The sequence below is a fragment of the Colletotrichum karsti genome, assembly GCF_011947395.1.
Source record: "Colletotrichum karsti strain CkLH20 chromosome Unknown Scaffold42, whole genome shotgun sequence".
NCBI lineage: Eukaryota > Fungi > Ascomycota > Sordariomycetes > Glomerellales > Glomerellaceae > Colletotrichum > Colletotrichum karsti.
This window is the reverse complement of record NW_024065942.1, coordinates 362,300-383,387: the sequence shown is the minus strand read 5'-3', so window position 1 is coordinate 383,387 and position 21,088 is coordinate 362,300. Positions and strand designations below refer to the sequence as shown.

General features: G+C 51.0%; 6 protein-coding genes across 6 annotated transcripts; 3 read left to right on the top strand and 3 right to left on the bottom strand.

The window, feature by feature from the left end:
• Positions 1-393: 393 nt before the first annotated feature.
• On the top strand, positions 394-2,841 carry CkaCkLH20_10764 (uncharacterized protein; the record flags this gene model as incomplete). The annotated part of the gene is made up of 1 exon (XM_038893478.1): positions 394-2,841. One exon carries the CDS (start codon positions 394-396, stop codon positions 2,839-2,841), a length of 2,448 nt encoding a protein of 815 aa, XP_038741291.1.
• A 1,883-nt stretch (positions 2,842-4,724) lies between these two features.
• CkaCkLH20_10763 (MFS monocarboxylate transporter) lies at positions 4,725-6,005 on the bottom strand (the record flags this gene model as incomplete). The annotated part of the gene is made up of 2 exons (XM_038893477.1): positions 4,725-5,891; positions 5,958-6,005. The coding sequence occupies 2 exons, from the start codon at positions 6,003-6,005 to the stop codon at positions 4,725-4,727; spliced, it is 1,215 nt and encodes a 404-aa protein (XP_038741290.1).
• An 889-nt stretch (positions 6,006-6,894) lies between these two features.
• Positions 6,895-7,363, bottom strand: CkaCkLH20_10762 (uncharacterized protein; the record flags this gene model as incomplete). The annotated part of the gene is made up of 3 exons (XM_038893476.1): positions 6,895-7,034; positions 7,094-7,245; positions 7,302-7,363. The coding sequence occupies 3 exons, from the start codon at positions 7,361-7,363 to the stop codon at positions 6,895-6,897; spliced, it is 354 nt and encodes a 117-aa protein (XP_038741289.1).
• A 526-nt stretch (positions 7,364-7,889) lies between these two features.
• On the top strand, positions 7,890-8,708 carry CkaCkLH20_10761 (uncharacterized protein; the record flags this gene model as incomplete). The annotated part of the gene is made up of 2 exons (XM_038893475.1): positions 7,890-8,078; positions 8,169-8,708. 2 exons carry the CDS (start codon positions 7,890-7,892, stop codon positions 8,706-8,708), a joined length of 729 nt encoding a protein of 242 aa, XP_038741288.1.
• A 5,739-nt stretch (positions 8,709-14,447) lies between these two features.
• Positions 14,448-15,370, bottom strand: CkaCkLH20_10760 (uncharacterized protein; the record flags this gene model as incomplete). The annotated part of the gene is made up of 2 exons (XM_038893474.1): positions 14,448-14,982; positions 15,090-15,370. The coding sequence occupies 2 exons, from the start codon at positions 15,368-15,370 to the stop codon at positions 14,448-14,450; spliced, it is 816 nt and encodes a 271-aa protein (XP_038741287.1).
• Positions 15,371-17,997: 2,627 nt separating this feature from the next.
• Positions 17,998-20,234, top strand: CkaCkLH20_10759 (glycosyl hydrolase family 20; the record flags this gene model as incomplete). Its single annotated transcript, XM_038893473.1, has 3 exons — positions 17,998-18,516; positions 18,576-19,069; positions 19,121-20,234. The coding sequence occupies 3 exons, from the start codon at positions 17,998-18,000 to the stop codon at positions 20,232-20,234; spliced, it is 2,127 nt and encodes a 708-aa protein (XP_038741286.1).
• Positions 20,235-21,088: the final 854 nt, after the last annotated feature.

Sequence of the window (21,088 nt, the reverse complement as noted above, 5' to 3'; positions counted from 1 at the left end):
TTGGCATCATTCCCCTAGGCGCTTCGGTACTGCGGTTATTCGATTGTGACTTCGAGCATGTCTCAATCGAATAGCTAGCGGGGTGCCCCTTGATGCCTCACTGCAGTGCAGGTTTGCTTATATCCATAAAGTATGTTGCTAGACTGTTTAATTTGAATTTTCGCCGTAGACTCATCCGGCAGGTAGAAGCCACAAATGTGTCCATATGTCGCTAGGCAAGAAGCGTTCCATGTAGGTTTGCTAGCAATGGCTTTCTGGACTAGTCTTAATCTCATATCTGAGACAGTTTGCATGAACCGGGGATCCTCCCCAGTATTGCCCCTCTCTCTTTTGTTGACCGCCTTTCTGGAGAGAATTCTCGCTTTCTCATCATCGACTACCTCCTTATCGACAATGAACACAACCAACAACCAACTCGAGGGAGTCAGTCCGCTTCCTCAGGATGGTGCTCAATCCGACGAAGTGACGACCAATGATGTGGAGATGGCCACTGATGAGGAGATGGAATCCCAAGACGAGTCTGGATCAGATGAAGAGAACGAAGCTGAAGCCGAGTCTGGGTCCGACGATGATGACGACTCCGTCGAGTACATGGACTACGGGTCGCCACAATTTCTCCCGCTAGACGATGCCGGGGGATTACAATACGGGCCGGAAATGCAAATGCTAGCAAGGCTTATTGCTGCCGGCGGACAGTTCCCAGCGTCATCGTCCACATCTTCTCACCAACGCCACGTGAACAGAGACCCATTCAACACGAAATGGTTCGACATAAAATGGTCAGAGCGAGAAGACTACTATGTTCCTGAGGCCGACTGTCCTTGGGATATCCCGTCTCGGCCCACATTCATGCCGCAGTCCAAACTCGGCGATTCTCGATGGCCCGCAGACAAGATTTCCGCCCGTGGGGAAGAGCTCTGTAGCGTGGAGCTTGATACCATTCCCAGCTGGGATTTGGCCGCCCTTTATCAACGCATGACAGATCTCGATGAGGTGTTGGGACACATCAAAGACGACTGGCCGGTAAAGCGCGTTGAAATCAGCAGCAAGCGTTTCCGCGTTTCCGTCATCCCCGATAATGAGGAAGGATGTCACCTGGATCTTGCCAGACGTCTCCTGCGTCAGCACGATGCCATTAGGGACATTGTTCAAGAACGATCGCGACCCTACGTCAAGAACACTCGGTTCGAAGACTTGTCATTCGATCTCTACCATCAGATCATCAACTATTGTCGAATCATGCCTAGCAAGTATGCCCTCGGCGAGAACTGCGGACTAGACCTCATCAAGTCTTTTCGCCTCACCTGCAAGGCGCTGAATGAGATCGCTTCCCCACTTCTCATCCGTGGCGTGACAGTTCACCTCACGACTGAATCTCTGGAACGCTTGGAATACATTTCAAAACATCCGCTGTTGAGCAAGGGAGTTAGTCACGTGGGACTCAGACTGGATTATTACGTCCCCGAATTCCAAGACCCTCTTGCCTTTACCCTTGCCTCGGCATTCCATCTTCGGTCGCTGCTGGAAGAGACGGACTATGAAGGAGAGGGTTTGCTGAATAAAGTCAGGATCGGGGCGGAATTCATTGAAGGAATGCTGGACTCATGGATCGACCTCGCCAAAGAATACCCGAGTCAGGACCAGGAGGCCGATATGGATGCCGTCAAGAGAGACTGGGCTAACAAATTCGCCGAAGTGCCCTTTCTCTTAGACGCCCATCGAGCATACGTCGATAAAGTCAAAGATTACGAAAAGACCCTAGAGGATGACGGTGACTTCCTTTGCAGAGTTGCCGACGCAGTGGCACGCATGCCTCTTTGTAAGGCTCTCACACTATCCGATCACGATACCGACGCCTATGAGAGTGCCAGCTGGTTACAGAAATACCGGCCCTCTCAGATACTGGAGCATGGGCCCATGCTAGATCTACTCACGAGTCCAAAGATTTGGAATTGCATGGCTGGTTGGCCGGGTCAGGAACTCTTCCCCGAAATAAGCCAGCCTCCGGTCCATATACTCAGTGAAATCTTTCCTGCTCTCGGTGCACGAGGCGTCAGGCTTCGTGCCGTCGACATACAGGTTTCGGCGCCATTCAGCTTGTATGACCTCGAAATTGAGGACGACGAGGCTCGACAAGATTTCAGCAAGTGCATGACAGATGTCCTGTACCTCACGGTTAAGATCAGACGTCCCCAAGTGCCGGAAATGTATGCTTGGGTTGGGAATGAGACGTCTTGGCCTCCCCGCGATGAGCAGGAGCTTTCACTTGTTGACTCGTTCCTTGACGCGCTTCTGAGCACAGAAAAACTGCAAGATTTGAAGTTGAACTTCCAATCGTTGCAAGAAGAAAACGAACACATTCCAGGCTCGTGGTACTTCCCTTCTCTCTTCAAAATGGAGACGAGGAAGTGGCCATCTGAACGCAAAACATCTCTCAAGCACGTTTGTTTGAGCTCTATTGGGCTAGCCGACTTCCTCGCAGATGGCGAGATCGATCTCAAGGATGTCTACATGGCCGAAGGAACGTGGACCGAAGCACTCGACATTATGCGGCAAAGACATAAACCTCGTTCGGAAACAGAAACCCAAGCTGAGGCAGGAGGACGAGGCGTCCCGAGATTCTCGGCCAACGTCGTGGAAGTACGCGGCGCCGAGGCCGAGACAATGTACAACGAAGCCTATGAAGAGTGGCGAATGGCGTTCACAAATGCCTTCAGAGGTCGGGGCCTCGACCCTTTTCAGGCGGAGGGAATGCCATCCCCGCCACCGGATACTGAATGGCGTGCTAGGCGCTATGTTAACCACCAGCGAGACGAGAACCCTTGCCGGGCATTCTTGTAGCCGTTGGGCTCCCGGTTTGAGATAAGTTTGCACGTATACGGAATTGCTTGAATGGACATCTGGAAATATAGCATCAAACACCTTAGTGAAGACAGAAGTTGAGTTACCACACATGCTGGCCACTACATGTTTATGTACATTTCGTTGATTAACGTGGATCCTTCTTAAATATCTGGGTGTCACAATTCCTCTACAGCAATGTTGAGAACTCTGTTCGGATACGTTCGATGGAGTCATGCGACGAGAAGTAGTCTAGTCCCTTCTCTAGGGAAGTAATCAAAGTGGGCTTAAGCTAGGATGAAAATAGGGCAAGGTTGGGTCTATTTCTTGCTGAGAGCTGCGAACATAGGAATGACCAAAAGAGCAAGACCAGATCTATGGAACCTTGGATGCGCCGTGTGGAGGACTTCTAATATGTAACGTCGTTCGGGTGGCAACACGTCACGACAATTCGTTGGCCCTATGAAGTCGATCATTTGAAGCCGTGCCGCATTTGGCACTTTTGCCATTGCTGCAAACACTTCTCGAGAAAGCCGCAGACAAGCTTGGGTATAGTCGCTGTGAAGTCGTCTGTACTCCTCGAAAGCTTCCAAGATTTCTGGATCGTCCCGCACCTGAGCCGCGGTCGTTATGTCACCGATCAAACCATTAATAAGCCAGCCCGGTGATGATTCCCTGTCAGAGTTCGAGTCGTGATCAGAATACGAAATCAAACGACCCCATCGCCAGTATTTCTTGGGCAAAGTTTTGGTACCGCACATACGTGTAGCCGACTGTGCCAAGTGAATGACTTTCTGGTAAAATTTTGAAAATCAGTAAGCTCTGGCGTGAAATACAATAGATTGAAGAAGTCGAACAGCTCGTACACCACTGCTAATGGTTGGATGAGCGGAGATTTGGGCGAGTCCAGCAAGCGAGTTCTGATTCAGTTGTCGGTGACTGTAGGCTGCAGAAAAGGAGAGGCCAGATCGCAGAGAAATTTGCACGTCAACCAAAGGGCTGCTATGGTTTTCCGTATTTCCGAGCAGTAGCGCAAATCAGCATTAGAGTTGCCGAGATAGTCGAAGCCTTTTCCGTCATCTTCTTCCCGCTCTGTCTCCTCCCATTCTTCGAGGAGGTGTAGTGGTTCGATTTCCACGCAATGCGAGATTATTGCAGATACAACTTGCCGGGGCCGGTTGAGCAACTGAGACGAGTGCGGCTCCATGATGTTATGTCAAAGGGTTGAACAAGTTCGACATTGAGGTACAATAACTTGCAGGTTGAAAACTGAAACTAATACTCTTGCTGAGATGACATGCTTGAGCTCAAACCGTCAGCTTAATCCTATCAGAAGGCTGGGATCAGGGCAGCACTGGAGTGAAGATTTCGTGTGTGGTAGAATAGGTAGGGTATAGCTCCATACTTGCTCGGGAGATGCAAGTTATCTGTCTGGTCATAGCGTTTACTATGAAGTCTGTTTTGTTGTTGAATGGTGTATTTGTTTCTTGCTTGTCATTCGAACACTCCGGGAACTAAGTGGCCGTTACTATGAGACAATAACACGTGTTATTGCCCAGAGCGTGAAAAAGAGGATACTGCGCTTTACTGAGGGGTAGGAACTGAACTCGAAGACTCTACATGTAGTAACTGACATTACAAGACCATCAAATTGTTTCCGCGACCAACTATGTTCTTCACTGCTAAGGTAGGTGCTTCTTGAAAGCTCGGAGACTGACGAAGCAGACAGTTCCTGCTACATAAGACAATCCCGCGAAAATAATCAGTCCAAAATAATTCCCGTGGCATTTCGTCAGAATCGCGCCGGCGATCGGAACCCCGGTAAGTGCCCTACATCACGTCAGACTCTTTCTCCAACTCATCATCACAAGAGGAATCTTCACTTACCCGAGGCTGACAACGGTGTACACCGTTGAATAATACCTGCCGTAATCCCTCGTGGAGCAGTATTCGCCCACACAAACAGGCACCAGACTGATGTTGCTGCCACTCGCAAAGCCGAAGACGACGGCAAAGACTATGACAGCAGCAACATTGCCGTTCGCTGGAAGCCAAATCCCAAGCATAGAGATAATGCACAGAACGTTTGTCAAAATCATGGTATTCATACGACCAAACCTGTCCGCAAGAAAGCCAGGGAGCCATCTGCCGGGAAAGGATCCAGCGTTCAGGAACACCACCATCAGGTACGACAGTCTCCTGCTGATTCCATGGGCAAGGGCATAGGATGCCACGTATTCGAGGCCAATGAAGAATCCCCACTCGATGAAGAAGACACCGACCGTCATCAAGAGAACAGGCAGTCTCAGCAGAATGCGGAAATCTGGGAGAATGCTCTTGTCAATGGGCAGCGTTTTGGGTGTCTGTCTTGGACGCACAAGAATGCATCCTACAAGCAAGAGAAGCAGAGTGATCAGGCCGATCACGCGAGTGGTCCAAGCAAACCCTATGCTTTCACCCAGGGCATCAAAGATCAGAGGAAACATCACTCCTCCGAGACTGCCTCCGGCCATGGCCAATCCTGTAGCTGCTCCTCGTTTGACGTTGAAGTATTGGCCTACCGTCGCGACAGGTACGACGAAGATGATGGATGTCGCCGCACCTGCAACAACTCCAATGACAAGTATGAAGTGCCAAAACTCCCGACAAAAGCCAATCGAGACGAAAGTCGTAACGTAGAGCAATGCACCGGTGACCATAAGCCATGTAGGGCCATGGATGTCAAATACAGGTCCAATCTGTATGCCGCAGAAGAAGACCATGAAGTTGTACAGACCAAAGATCCATCCCAGTCTGCTTTCGTCAACTTCCACAAGCTGATGTTGTGAGATCCAAGACTGATAGATCCCGATGCTATTCATGAGGCCGAGACCACCCATGATGGCGCAGAAACTTCCAAAGACGACTAGGTACGCCGCCCTTCCACCCTCGGGGTAAGCCTCCTCCAACGCGCTGTCAGCTTGTTCGGGGTCAGAAGGGCAGCTTTCGGGTTCGTTTTCGTCATCCCTATTGTGCATGTTGTTTCGCACCTGCTTTTCGCATTGAGGCGGCTGTGATTACGTGGTTGGTCAGAGACACCACATGCCAGCGTATAACTCTGGAGCTGGGAGACTCACCTTATTCTTCTCCTTCCTCAGCAGCGATACTATCGTCTGACTTGCCATGTTTGGAAATTGTTCAGGAAGCAACTTGAATGTTCTCAAATTGGTTACTTTATGGATCCTCAAGAAAGATTGTGATGTTGGGTGATCAAAGACTGTTATTGACTGGGGAAATCAATAAGTTGTACTAGTTCTGGGAAATATAATAATTGTCAAAAATAAATATATTTCACCCTAATTTAAGGCACAGAACGGACTCAAGTTTGTCACACCTTGACATACTGTGGGTTAGATGTCGGCGAACTACAGGCTGAGACCTTCGCCGAAATGCCGAGGGCCCTCATTTCGCCGAACACAGCTGACTTACTTCAGCCAATCACTCGCATACAACAAACTCTCAGATTGTTACTAGATCAAATCATATGTCAAGTGTTCTAACTCACAAATAACATGTCCATCCTCTTGAATTGAGACATGAAGGTCATTGACCCTGACAAAGTAGCCTCAGCAACATTCACACAACCGGAAGATGTCCAACTAACTTCAAGAGTTGCATGTATGAAGAAGATGTTTACTGTCAACTTTCAAATCGCAGTTTTGGTTATCAGCAGCAGATACAGTCATCAAATCAGGGTTGAGATGCCAGCGCCCGGCGCAAGGGCGAACCACATGCTTCAAGCTTAGTTCTTCTACCTGTGCAGCCACCCTAAGCTCGAATATTCAAAAGGGGAAAGACAGGTATAAGAATGTAGATGTAATTCAATCGAGGGCTATTGTTGTTATAGTAAGGGTGCCAGTACCGCGCCCTTCTACCCAGAACTTCCACATAAAGCTCACGATAGCAACTGAAACACACTGGCATCCAGTCAGGCATTTCATCCTGACAATCTCACACGCGACCTCGATCCTGGCCTTCAAGCCGTTGACCTTGGTCTCCTCGATGCGTGCCAGCCTAGTATAGCCCAACAAGGATATCACCTCGGACCCTAGCTGTGAGGTGAACCTCGGCTTCAAGGTCAAGCTTGATACCGACCAGGAAGCTGGAGTCCTTAGGGTTTCCATTGGCATCAACAGGACCCTTGAGAAGGCTGCCTGTGTTTGCATCAGAAAGCAGCACGGGAACGTAACTTGAGGGAGAAAGTTCGACCTACCGACAGGTGGCTTGTCAGGAATGGAGGATCCCGGCAGGGGGAGGGACTTGGCTACATCGTTGGTGTTGGCATTGGTGGAGGAGTTGTTAGGGTAGGTGCTGTTGGAGTTGGCGGCGCTGGTAGCGCTGGTAGGGGGGAGCGGGTTCTTGCTGCTGAGAGCGATGTGAATCAGCCATGAGTTCGAAACGATGGAGATTCCCATACTTACGGAGAGGACATATTTGCAGTGGGAGTGCCTGGGCGTGAAGAGGAGGACTGCTTGCTTGACATGAGCGAAAATGATTGTGTTGAGCGTTGATCGGTGGCGTGGATACCTCGAGGCAGGATTGCGATGAGGCCGGGAAGATTCTGGCTTGTCGAGCAAAGAATTCCTCTTCTAAGGCGAGTGATTGCCTCCTATTTATTCTTTTCCGACGACCATGAGAATGTTGAGTATACGTATTAGAAGTTGACGACATCGAAAAGTTCCATTCATCCGGACATGGCCGATGACTTTGCTTCTGGTATCGCGGCAAGGATGCAGATTCCGTAAAATCGAATTGCGGAGATATCTGCAAAGGAGAGACAGCTCATCGCCCTGCCCGACGGGTGTTCACCACAGCTGCCCAGCCAACAAAAGAAAGCAAGTACAAGTTTGCGGGATCATGCTGGTTCGTCAACAGTCTGCGAAGGGTACTTAAGGCGGTGGTAGAGGCCTGATGGACACAATTTGTCAGACACTGGCATAAATCTCCGCTCACTAAGCTGCAGCCTCTCGCCGAAGAATACAACAGAGACAACAAGTACACTTTACACAATGCCCACAACATTCATAGTCGCTTTTGCGACGGTGGTCGGGATGACGGAAGCTATCCGACACATTCAAATCCAAGCCCGAAGGAAAGAACACCGCAGCCGCAAGAATAACCTCCTGATCCGGTGCCGCAAATCGACTCGTTATTCCCCGGACCTCGAAGGGAAGCATGTCGTTCTTTCCGGAGACAAGGTGAATATCGACCCAGTCACCCAAGCACACATTATGTGCTACTCCCACTTCAAAAGTCGGCTCACTCACCATCCCGGGTTTCCTATCTAGCTCTTCGTTGATACCGGGCTTGACCCCGACTCGGCGTTCGGCCACCCGTTCACGGGGTACTACCTGCCGTACCCAGAGAGGGAATACGCGGGGCTCGTGTCAACCATCTGCGAGGAGCCGCCCATCATGAACTGGATCTACGTTGATCGGGAAACGTACGAGGTCAAGTTTGGAACTCGTCCATACGCCCAGCCGAACTATACAGGGCCATTCGACTGTACCCGGCAAGACAAGCGGCTTACTTTTGCTGGCTGGGAGGGATTTTTCGTTGTCAAGACGGGTGACTTCTGGGCTCTCTACTTTGATATTGAGCAGGACCGGCTGAAGTCAAAGCTAGGAGATGGGGCCCTTGCTCTGGCAGTGGACCTCTTGCGCATCGAAATACCCGTCATGCCAGTGAAGCCGGAGGACAAGGAGGAGGAAAAGCTTGTAGGCCAAGACGCCAGCCAAGAAGTCCATCATCCTGGCCAAGAAGGCGAAGATAGTAGCACTACGGCGAGAGGGCCCGAAATGGAGTTGGACTCTCCCGAGGTTGACTGACTTGTGGAGAAGTCACGGCAACGATGGGAGACAATTTCAGCTAGCGATGCTTCGTCCGGTTCAAGTAGCCAATGCGCGTCATGGGTTGAGAAACAAATCATCTGCAACTCCAACTATTCCCTCGTGAAGTCCTTGAAGCATGGTGCGTAGCCGATGGTGACAACTCTGCATTTGATTTTAGGGGAACCTCTCCTGGGTATTGCAAGGCGACAACTTCCGATTTTGAGGGGACCCGCCGCCTCAACCCCGGATCACACAGGTCTAGCCCGATCCAAGTCCACCCACGCCTGCAGGGCTGATCTCCATGATCAGATCATCAGCGCATCTTCCGAGCAGACCCTTTTTAGTACACTGTAAGGGTACAGGGGTATTGCAGATCTCCCGCTGGTGGATCGAGTGCATCGCGAGCTGAAATCGGACGGAGCAGCCCTGCCGCCAGGCCTCATCCTAGTCAATGTCATGGTTCAGGAACCTCACGTTCCGACTTCTTCACAGCTTCGACATGGAGTGGCAAGTCCCAATGTGCTCTCAATTTCCAACCAATTGCCGAAGAAACATGCCGGCCCATCGACACTAGATGAGAGATTTACGGCCCAAGCTCTGTCGTGCAACTTTGTCTCACCTAGCTGCGACCTTGCCGACGGCTGTGACCTAAGAAAAGCAATGTCAGGCGCCAAGCTTCCACAACAATAACCCGCAGTGCAATCCTACATAGGTACATTAATGAGTATTGTGAGATGCTGTAAAAGGTAAGTAATCACGCCACAAGCGTTAAACACCTTATTCCTCGTGGCGTTCATAATGGCCTGAGCCAAGCAGCCGCTGCGTGCTTAAGTGATACAACTACACTCACCAGACAGTAGAGGGTGATGGTTTTCAAACGACACTGAGGCTTTTGAAAGTCCTGAAAACTTGACGAAGGTCGGCCTGATGCGCTGGCAGAACCCACTCGAATCGTACCCCCACATTAGCCCAGCCTCATCTGTAGTACACCGAGGTGACAGGATCAACCTGGCGCTCCCTCGTGCATACGGTGTACAAATCTCTGAACCCTCAGGAATCAGATCATATTGTAAGAGCGGAGGGAGGCTTCAACCGGGCCGGTCCAATGTTTAAGTCTCACACAGGACGGATTTGGTGTTAGGTGGAGTGTCATGCAATGCAATACCCCTAGATCCACCTTTCGGGATTTCGTGCAGGAATTGAGTTGAAGTCCGGCAACTCCAAACTGTATTTAGGAAAGCGGCAATGCGAGCTAACTACGAAGTTAACAACGGACGTAACGATCTGGGTATAGCCGAGTGCCTTCGTGCTGTGGGATCAACTTACACTGCCGCATTGGCGGCGATGATCCAGCTTGAACCGGAACCCGCCGGTTCCCACTTCTTCGCACAACTTGCAAATCTAGGGAACACGAAAATCTCAACCTCTCCACGTTGAGGTTGACTTGGCAACACCTGGTTGTGTCTATGGGTACTTGTGCATCAGGCCGAGATCTTCCGGTGGCCCGCTACTTGGACCTGCGGCTACCCGTAGTCACCTAGGCAATTCCCGGGTCCTTTCCGTTCAAGTAGTTATGGTGTATCCTGGTTTTTCGAGTGGCCTGGTTTGGAATTGCAATTGTACCAAAAGTCTGAAGCGCAGAGCCTTCCGGAAACAAAACTATCTGGAAGACATGCCTTGGCGAATAATCCGAATGCCTCTTGCGGCTGATGACGTCGATGGTCAGAGTACATGATCAGCCAGTCAAGATGATTGAAACTTTCGCAGCTTCGTGAGGACAAGTAATAGTCTTCTTGTTCTAATGCAATGTACATCAACCGTATCATCAGAAATCTCAGACGGATCTTGTCATCGTCATCGTGCACCTTCACCCCAAGGTCTTCTCGTCTTTGTCCATAATAATCAACTCCTTTTTCAAAAGGCCAGTCTAGAGATTAATTAATCCCAAATTCATCGGTTGAGTTAATTTTTCTGTTCCAAAATTGAATCGGTCTGTTATAAAAGCCAGGATATCTATGCATGGTACCGCAAAAGTTGAGTCGAAGTGTGCATTGGAACATCATAACATGCAACATGTTCAACAGAAGACAAAATTCAAACTCATATAAGTTGAACGCTACGACTAGTTACATGAAAGAAACGACAGGTTCTGAAGCAATCTCTGAAAGTTATTGTTGACTTATGTGATCCGTCAGGTTCCGGTCGGAGCTACGGGTTTTCGGTCGGACACGGGCATCAATTCGCCGAAAGTCTCGGTCCCACTACTCCAACCCTCAATTTCGCCGAGAAGGCATTCCGTCATCATTCGGCCAATCTTCCCTCAAGCGCCAGCGCAAATCCGCGATTTGAAATTCGGCGAAACTTGCACTTCGCAATGTCAGTTTGCTCTCTAAGGACGAACCAGCCACACAATGTCACCGAACGGGAGAGAGACGACGATGGGCGTCGAAACGACACGCGCGTACCGGTCACGTAAGCGACATCGGCCATGCGACAGATGCCGCGAGATGAAGCTGAAGTGCCTGACGGACGATCAACCTCCATGCAAGCGGTGTCAACAGAGCAAGACTGAATGCACGTTCGTGGGAAGACCATCTAAGAGGCCTTTATCTCAACGGTCGAGCCAGCAAAAACGCACCAGAAACACCTCGTCGCTGCCTCCGGCGGAGGAGCATGCATATGGAATAGCACTGGAAGAGTCTTATCCGGTGGAATCGTCGCCTTTCCAACCAACAACTACTGCGCCTGAGACCGTTCAAAGCCAGTCAACTCCTTTCGGCGGCTTTTCGCATGGTCTTGAGGTTTCACCTCTCACCAGCGTTCAGCTAGACCGCCCGACGACACAACTTTCTCAGAGTCTGGACCAGATGGAAGGACATAGCGCAATGCTCCTCGGAAGTTCATCGGGTTCTGATCCCTGGCTACTACGCCATTTTCGTTTCGACGAGCTTGGTTTGAGAAGCTTCCATATGATGCATATCCGGAATGCTGGTGGTCTCCCGACGGCGGATAAGATCCCAGTCCACTTTCTGCTCACTTCGGATGCGCTCTCTGCCAATCAAACCCCCTCGAAGTCATTGCAAATGCGGCAAGAACTCGACGGTCTGGTCTCTCAGTCTATGGGTATACGGCTTATACGACTGTAAGTTCATATTAAGTCTCTTTTGTGGCCATGTTACTGACGGGTTAGCTTTCATAAGCATGTCTTTTCACTACTCCCGGTGATTTCACGGACAGCTCTAGGGTTGACATCCCAGGATCTAATACCCGACCCTGGTGTTCTTACAACCATGCCGACTCATCTTCTGGCCGCTGTGTATGGCTCTTCCTTGCCGTTCATACTACATGATGACCAGCTGGCAGCTCCCTCCGCTTACGATGATGTTCCACTTGACAAGATTTGGGACATCGTGGACAGGAGTATGCATGAAGACGCACACAAGCCGCATCTGTCACTTCTTCAAGCTGCACTTCTTTATCTTCATAAGACGCATACCGACCAACGAAAGTACGCCGCTACAGATACCTCTTCTCTGTGGCCCTTCATGGGGACAGTGGTAGGATTAGCGCATAATCTGGGTCTTCATCTAGAATGTCGCATGATGGGCCTTCCAGCTCATGAAAAGAGACTTCGCCGGCGATTGTGGTGGGCAGTCTATATAGAGGACAAGTTTCTTTCTTTGCTCACTGGTCGACCACCGTATATCCGGCAGGATGAATGGGATGTTATTGAGTTGGATGAACTCGACTTTGCGCCTTACGGAGAGCCGGGAACTTCGTCGACGAAGACAACATCTCCCTTCAGAGACATGGGCAGATTAGCTTTGATTGCCGAGACTCTACAAGCAGACTTGTTGTGAGTTGTTTTGTCCTCAACGTTGACGTCAGTACTAATAATCATGACAGCTCCTTGAGATCATGTCAGAAGCTGGCCGAGAATCTCCCAGGTTCCATCCAAGCGGCACGGCCGATCTTTGACGCCCTCCATACATGGCGAGCCACAGTCCCAGTCAGAGAGCCATATCACTCAAAGCCCGGTGTTGGTTTCGAAAGTTCAGAATCATATCCTGCTTGCGTTCATCTCGCATATTTGACCCTGGTGGCTTACACATGGAGGGCTCTACTACGCCCTGCAGTGCGGTCTCCTCCTCCGCCGCAAATCATCGACGTCGAGAATGAACCACAGGTTTTCCCAGATACTGGGTTTCTGTTCGAGAACCTCAGTTGGGACTTTTCTGATCTTCCGGAGATTGAACTTCAACTTGAAGATGGCGTCACCGATGCGAGTGCGACGATCAAGGAACTCCATCAGGCGGCGCAATCCTGGGCAGAGAGCTTGGTGCAATTTACCTCAAATCTATCTTCGGGTGACTTGGGAGGAATGTGGTACTCTTGTAAGTCTTGCAAAGATCGATCTTCACAATTATCGGTTCGAGGCTAATGAACCTCCATTATAGGGTCGAAGTTTAGCTTCGTGGTTGCGTCTAATCTTCTCTTGTTGCTCTTGGTTCAAGCGCCCAGTGAGGAAAGCGGCATCAGGGCCAAAGCTATGTTAGAGCACTGGCGTCAAGTGGTCAGAGATCAAAGCAGAGCATCCCCGCTGTTTATTCTTAGCTTCACGGACTTGAGCCAGATTTACGGCGTCGGGCTGGCGGAAACGTTTTGTGTACCGTTGCATGTCCAGGGAATTCTCTGAGTCAGATATTGAAATCAATCTTTTCTCTACTGTTAATCCTGATTAGACTGCGCTCAGAGTGGTTTCCTTTGTGCGTGCTTCGGCGAAAATGTGTTGTCGGCCAATTGGGCACCGTATTCAACAACCAATCGGCCAACTTCGTCTCTTTTTACTGCACACCTCGTTATATTTAGTTGAGAATAATCCTTCAACGGCGTTCGTTTCGATATCGCATTGGCTTTCTAAGTATGTATATTTGACCGCCATGGACAGATATATCGACATGAACGAGGATTTCTCTGGGCGCCACCAGCTCAGCCGATGCAACCTACCGCCTCGCCAACGCCGTTTGAGCGAATATGATGATTATCCCGCTCCCCCATCATACCAACAAGCCACGAGGAACACAGAGCATGAAAGTGAAGTTGATATGACTGGAGATAAAGACGAGTCGCCAGACCGCCACAACCTCCTTTCCCGTTGTTTAAGACGATTGGCGAGATCATTCAAACCTGAGCCTGCACATCCCGAGTAAGTCGTTTAGTGGTAACTCGTGTATTTGAGGTCAACAATTAAAAGCTTCTATGCAGGAATATGACAACAAAGGTCATTCTTTTCTGGCCTGATACGGCTACCTTTACAATAGCAGATTGTGTCCCCCAAGCCCAGCCCAGAACCCAGAGTGAGTATCGTGTTTCTCCAATTCGAAGTTTGCAACTAGCAGTCAGAAAAGACTCGGATATGTGTTTTGGCTCATGTTGCCGCAACTAGGCTGAGCTTTGGACCATGTCGGAGTTGGTTGTGTGTTTGCCGTTGCTCGAGATGATATCACAAAACCTTTGATACGAATGCTATTATTGTATGCTACTCAAATCTGAATCTTGACTTTCTGCAACTTTACAAGGACTTCGTGACTATGCCATTATTTTTAAGCCTTGGGAAAATAATGGATATGACCAGCTTTCATGTAATTGCGCAGGGGATATTATGATACCAACGCTCGGAACGTCGGAGAGAAACCAAATTCATCGTTCTTCCGACGCCCATCGTTTTACTCATCCTCAATAAACGACAAACAGCCTGACCTCTATACTCTCCCTAGGCTCCTTCGGTGCTGGTCCAGGTTGCGTAAATGACGTATGCGCCACAACCTGCGCACCTTCAGAATCATGCTGCAGAAACAACAAGACCTCTTCGGGTGTTTGATCCGCCAGATACCACCACTCATGACGTCTCTCAGCAGCCTGCGGCCTTTGCAGCCAGTAACCCTCGACGCCAGGGCCGACCTCAGGCTGCGGGACGGTCAAGTAGTCCTCCCAAGCCATCGACGTGGTGTCGACCACTGACACCGGGTTCTTGCGCACCGTCTTCAACGGCCGCCACGCATTGACCATCTGCCAATGCTTTCCATTCTCGTGTACATCCGCGTGCATACTGGGACAGTCCCAGCTCATCAGTATAGGCGCGAATTTGCTGGTGACGTCGACATGTGGTCGTCTGGCTGGGCAACGGTGTTTGCGGGTGTAGGCCATGCCGTCTTCGTAGGTCACGTTTCGTACAACATGGTGAAAGGCCTTAACTTCAGATGCACCGAGCCTATGAAAATGAAGTAAAATGGTTAGCTGTGCATTGAAAAGTCTATTTTGGCAAGTAGTGAGGGTGTTCTCCGGGGACAGCGTATGCTGGTTGAGACTCGGACGTACTGTTCTTTCAGAAGCTTTTCTAGGCGAGGGAAATACGTCTTTCTCACTTGCTCGTCATCCAAATAATCGATCTCGGGCGGTTCGTCTAAGCGCGCATACTGGAACCCTGTTGTAGGAATCGAGAACTTCTTTTCTGTTGCGCGGGCATTATGAACTTCGGCTGGCTGCGAGTCGAGGAATTCGATGTCGTGGGAGAACATCTGGGCATGGTTCGGAATGTTGCCATCGTTGTCTCGTTTGACGTACGGGATATCGACGGTTATTCTGTCGTGGACAGCCATCTTCTCGAAATTAAGGACTGATATCTGGCAGAAATTGTCGAAAGCCGCGAAACAAGAGTGTCAACATGGCCATGTTGGTGCTGTAGACATCTAAATATGAGAGGGTTTCTCTAGGTCGGCATTGCTCCGATGTCTCAGAGACGGGGGGTATCGTAGTATGCTATCTGTAGTAATTATCCCAATCTGCGCGCGAGTCATCTCGCAACTCTCGCATATGACCCACGTGGATAGTTCACAGAAGCCATTGCCTTTTAGGAGAATGTCTAACTTGGTTTGGACAATGTCGATTAGAACCTATTTCGTATTGGACCAATGAAGTAGGTAGAATACAAATTGCCTCGCGCCCTAGGGAGACCCCGAATACCGATACTGATGTTCAGACCGCTCAACACCAATTTGATGCCCCTTTTCATCAATGACTGAATCAGGATGAAGACAACCACGCATCAATGCACGCAGACATCTTCAGAAGAGTATGCAGGTACGCATGGCTGAACAGTTGTCTACGTACAATTAGGCAGTGTTGCATATGCGCAACTAAACTAGTTCTACCTCAACTAGGTTTGTCAATATGAAAGTAGTCATCTCCGAGTTCACATAAGAAACAGGGCGACTTCTTGTTACAAGAATGGTTGCAAGTTCACGCTCGAACTCAAGATGTTTGCTGATCGAATACGACGTCGGCTCGCTGGTGGACAACGTCGGTGGATCTTTCGCATCCCACCGGGTGGGTGATGAGTTTCTGTTGTCGGGCTTCTCCGTTTCTTGACGCGTTACTCCTGACCCTAGCCCACATCACTTCGCTCTTGAGTATCATTGTGACCATTCGTGTTCGCAGACCTTTTTAACTTCAAGTGTTTCCAGTTGATCTACCATGGGGAAACGGTGTTTCTTACCCTCATCGCCCTTCAACACGTGATCCTATAAGTCTACGATGAACACGCCACGTTGGTTCGAGTATCATTATTCCCTGTAGTGCACCAATTTGTTGAATAATCACGTTGAGGACTTTTTCACGTTGAATATATTGCGTTCATGGGGTGTTCTGAACCTGAAAGCGTTGACCGTCGCACTACAAGACATGTAGAACAATTGTTGGAGTTGTTTTAGTATTCAACGCCTGCTTGAAGCCACAATGAGGCACAAGGCGTGGGATGAGGGTGTTAACATCATACATTACCTATGTTGCAACAGAAGTAGAATATAGACAGCTGAAGGAGCTCGCTTCTGAGTTGGGAGGTATTGCATCTGTTCAAGACCGTCGAGGTATCAAAGACCACATTCAAGTCAACCAGATACTTGTCATTTAACACCCCACGCCATGGATGGCTCGGGGTGTTTGCTGTGAAGATTATGAGCAGTTGTTCACATCAGATATTTATCAATTTGATTTGGATCATGATAGAAAGAGAATCGAATACCCAATACCGAAAAATAGAGACGCTTGGCACGTAACGGGATAATTTGGAGCTCGACATAGCCTAGGAATGACTCTAAAAGTGTTCAGAAACAGGTTGAAATGCTGAAGCTCAAGAATCAATTACCCAGAACAGTAATCAATAGTGAGAATTTGCTAAGTTGAGAGATTTACGTCTGAGCTGGGGATAGATGACCCTACCAATGAACTTCAACCTCCGGCTTCAAACAAGGTCAGTTGGAATTCAACTACCTCATCAAATGATGACGATGATGGCATACCTGTTTGATGAGAGACCCCAAAATGACTCTTTGAAGACCTGTTAAGAGTTTAAGCAGGCAGAGAAGACGAAAGAATGGAGAAAATGCTGCAGAGTACAACGATCTCGACTGCCTCGCTTCGTATGAGAGAGCTTCACTGACAGGCAGAGTCGTAGGGGCTTCATGTTCATATGCCGGGAATCATCAACATCGGCTCATTCTTCATTGAAACAAACTGATCAGGATACCTGGATTGTTATGGATCTTTCCCATCTCTTATCGTGGGACAACTGGTGAGATACACGATTGAGAGGGCGATGAAAACGTGACATCACGGAAGATTTCCTTGGATGAGTCCACCATCGACACAGGCTTCACTGGTTACCGCAATACTTTGATGTAATGTAACATTTCAAAAACCATCATACCGCCCAGAAACCACAACGATCGCAACCTAGACCCATTTACCCCAGCTTTATCAACATCACCAACCCCCGGCCATCGTTCCCCCGAACCCAGCTCCGCAGTAGCAGCTCGGCAGACCCCACTCGGCCGAGGAGCAACACCACCACCACCACCCGCTATCACTCCAACAAATTGCAACGTTGCTATCAAATCACAGGCGAGAGAATACCACTGCAAGGTACGGGGTGATACGATCGAATGGCTAACAGAGGGGTAAACCGGTCCAGTTGGGGATCATCCGCGGCTGCTACCTTCTACAATCGCACAACTAACTGGTTCCTCATTTCGGGTGTTTTCCCGGCGCGTTTACCCCGCGCCGTGCTCCGTCATTGTGTGATATCGACGATGGGGTCGTCGAACGGTTTCGGGAAATCGATAAGATGGCGGCGGGCGGATATATAGGTAGCTACTGGGGCTTTGAACGAATTGAAAGAGATATCAGCCAGGACATGCCATCGGCGATTGGAATCGCATCAATCGCAATCATGCGCTTCACCACAGCCCTCACGCTATCCCTCGGCCTCGGCGCCGCAGCGGAATCGCTCCCCGGCCTCTCGACCGTGCCGTACACCGCGACCGGCGGTACCATCCCCTCTAGCTTCCTGAAGAAGATCATAGTGCACGATGAGTACGCCGAGTCGCGCGACGAGGCGGGCGAGACGCTGATCCCGCCTACGCTGCGATCCTTCGCGGAGACCTTTGCGGAGGACCTCGTCTCGGTGTTGGACCTCTCCATTCCCGTCTCAACCGGCGCCGAGGCGGAGGAAGGATCCATTTTCCTCACGCTCGACGATGCGACCGCGTTCAAGGACGCGGCGGGCAGGGATACCTCGGAGGGGTACGCGCTGAACGTGACGGTCGACGGGATCCGCATCGCCGGCGCGAGCCCGCTCGGCGCGTGGTGGGGCACGAGGACGGTGCTGCAGCAGATGGTCCTCCGGGGCGGCGAGGTGGAGTTGGGGTACGGCGTGGACAGTCCCGGATGGGGGACGCGTGGGATGATGGTGAGCTCCGTTTTCTGATACCGATTCCTCCGGCGTCTGACTAACTTCATGTCTGAAAGCTCGATATCGCGCTTCACTACTATCCTGCTTCCTTCCTGATCGAGATGTGCGCATACATGTCCTTCTTCAAGCAGAACACCTTCCAGCTGCATCTTAGTGACAACCTCTACAACAACGTGGGGATATACTCGCGCGAGAGGCAGCTCGAGCTCTACGCTGCCTTCCGGCTGTGGTCTGACGATCCGGCGGTCGAGGGGCTGAACAAGCGCGCTAACGAGTCGTACACGCGGGAGGTTTTTGACGAGATCCAGGAGAAGTGTGCCGCGAGAGGTGTCACGGTGTTGCCGGAGATCGAGGCGCCGGGGCATGCGTTGGTGATTTCGCAGTGGAGGCCCGAGTTGGGGCTGAGTTCGGACCTGAGCTTGTTGAATATCTCGAACCCGGACACGATTCCGGCGATGAAGGATATTTGGGGGGTGTTCTTGCCTTGGTTCCATACCAAGACTGTGAGCATCGGGGCGGATGAGTATGTCGATCCGACTCTGAGCGAAGAGTAAGTTTTCACCGTGGGCTTGTTTGTGTGGTGGTCTACTGACGCGAGCAGGGCCTTGGTTGGAGAGTACACGCGTTTCGTGGACGAGATGAACGACTATATCACTAGCACGTCGGGGAAGAACGTGAGAATTTGGGGCACGTTCCCGCCGTCTTCCGGAGGCGACGTGAACAAGTCCGTATCTATCCAGCACTGGGCCAACTTTGAGGCGAACCCGTTATGGGACTTTGTTAACAACGGCTACGAGGTGCTCAACTCCGGAGACTATATCTACACCGTTGGCAAGTGGTCGGAGTGGTACGGCCACGAGTTGAGCCTGGAATTCATCTTTCACGGATCACCCGACGGAACGCCCTTCGCACCCAACGTCTTCGACCGCGAGAACGCCACCAACAACGCGGCTCGTGACAGCAAGGCGCTGCTGGGCCACATCGCGCCGCAGTGGAACGACTTCGGCCCCAACGCGACGACGGTCACAGAGGCGTATTACCAGTGGAGGGACGGGCTGCCCGCGCTCGCGGACAAGCAGTGGGGCGGCGACGTCAGTGAGTCTGGGTACGCGGAGCTCTTCGCCAAGTTGCAGCCCTCGGCGCCGGGCCAGAACCTCGACCGCAGAATCGCGTCCGTCGGGTCGACGATTGTGGAATACGACTTCAGGGGTGGTGGCAACGGCAGCACGGTGAGGGATTTGTCGGGTAATGAGTACCACGCAAGCTCGACGTGCGAGACGGGGACCGAGGGTGCCGTGCTCACGCCTTCGTGCAGCATCACGACGCCGCTCACGCAAAAGGGGCGCAATTACACGCTCTCGTTCTCGATCAAGCCCACGTCGGCGTCGAAGGGGGCCGTCTTCAGCGGCGGGGACAGCGGGCTGTGGTTTGGCAACGGGACTGTGGATGCGGTCATGCTGTTCTCGGGGGAGAGCGTGTACGCGCTCAACTACACGTTCCCCGTGGGGGAGTGGACGGAGGCGAGCCTCATCGGACGGGACCGGCAGACGTTCCTGGACGTCGGGGACGGGGCCATGGAGTTTTTGACGGTGATGGGATGGCAGGGCAACCGGTACGTGTGGCAGCCGATTGCGGTGGAGGCTCCGTTGGGGATTATTGGGGGCGGCGGGTTTGAGGGCGTCATCGGGGGGATGAAGCTGGTTGACCATGCCTAGAATTAGAAGCATTGCGGACGGGATCCATCTTGTTGAGGCTCATGAGCGGTTTGCCCTGTTTGTGTGCTTTGGGATGGAAATTCAGTGTCATGCGCAAAGCGGTTGTCTGAGTCGTAACTTAGAACACGGGACTTTCACAAGCCTGCTTGTGGCCATTATAAGCCTTGTTTTGAAACCTGGCTCATTTCTTCCCACATGCTGAACAATTAGATGGCAACGACGCCAAGCTTCGTGACGACTGTGTCGATTTTGCCAGAATGTTCTATCGGTGTTAAGACGAGTTCGTGTCCAGTCCAGAGAGAGGCAGATAGAAGCTCCTGATCCGTGATCAAGTCGTCTTCTGACCCCCGGCGCCGGCCAGGGTGGTAAGGACGATGTTGCATCCAAGGCTCGATGCGGTGGCATGGCCGACCCGGGTTAACGATCGGGGTCTTCGGGGTCTTACGTAGTGAGCGGCCGGGGGGAAGGGGGACTTTGTTGGGGCGAAGAACGGGGACGGTGGCATTCGCGGCATTCACAGCAACTAGTAACGGGATGCTCGACGCAGGGATACGGGACTGACCAGGGGCTGAATCAGGGTCCAGGAAGGGTCCTTTTGTGAGAGTTGGGCCCCCAAACACGCGGGAGGGGGTTTATTTTTGACGGTCTGCTGATGATGACGATGTTCTGGATGAAGGGGAGGGCGTACAAGAGAGAACGAATGAAGGGCTGTCCACAGAAGATGAGATGAGATGAGATGACGATGGTTTGAGCTGATGGCGGGCGGGATTGATTCGTCTCATTTTGAGCTGCATAAATGAGGCAGGCGGAATTGGGACGGGCTGAAGTGCTTCAACCGAAGATGGTGGTTTTGA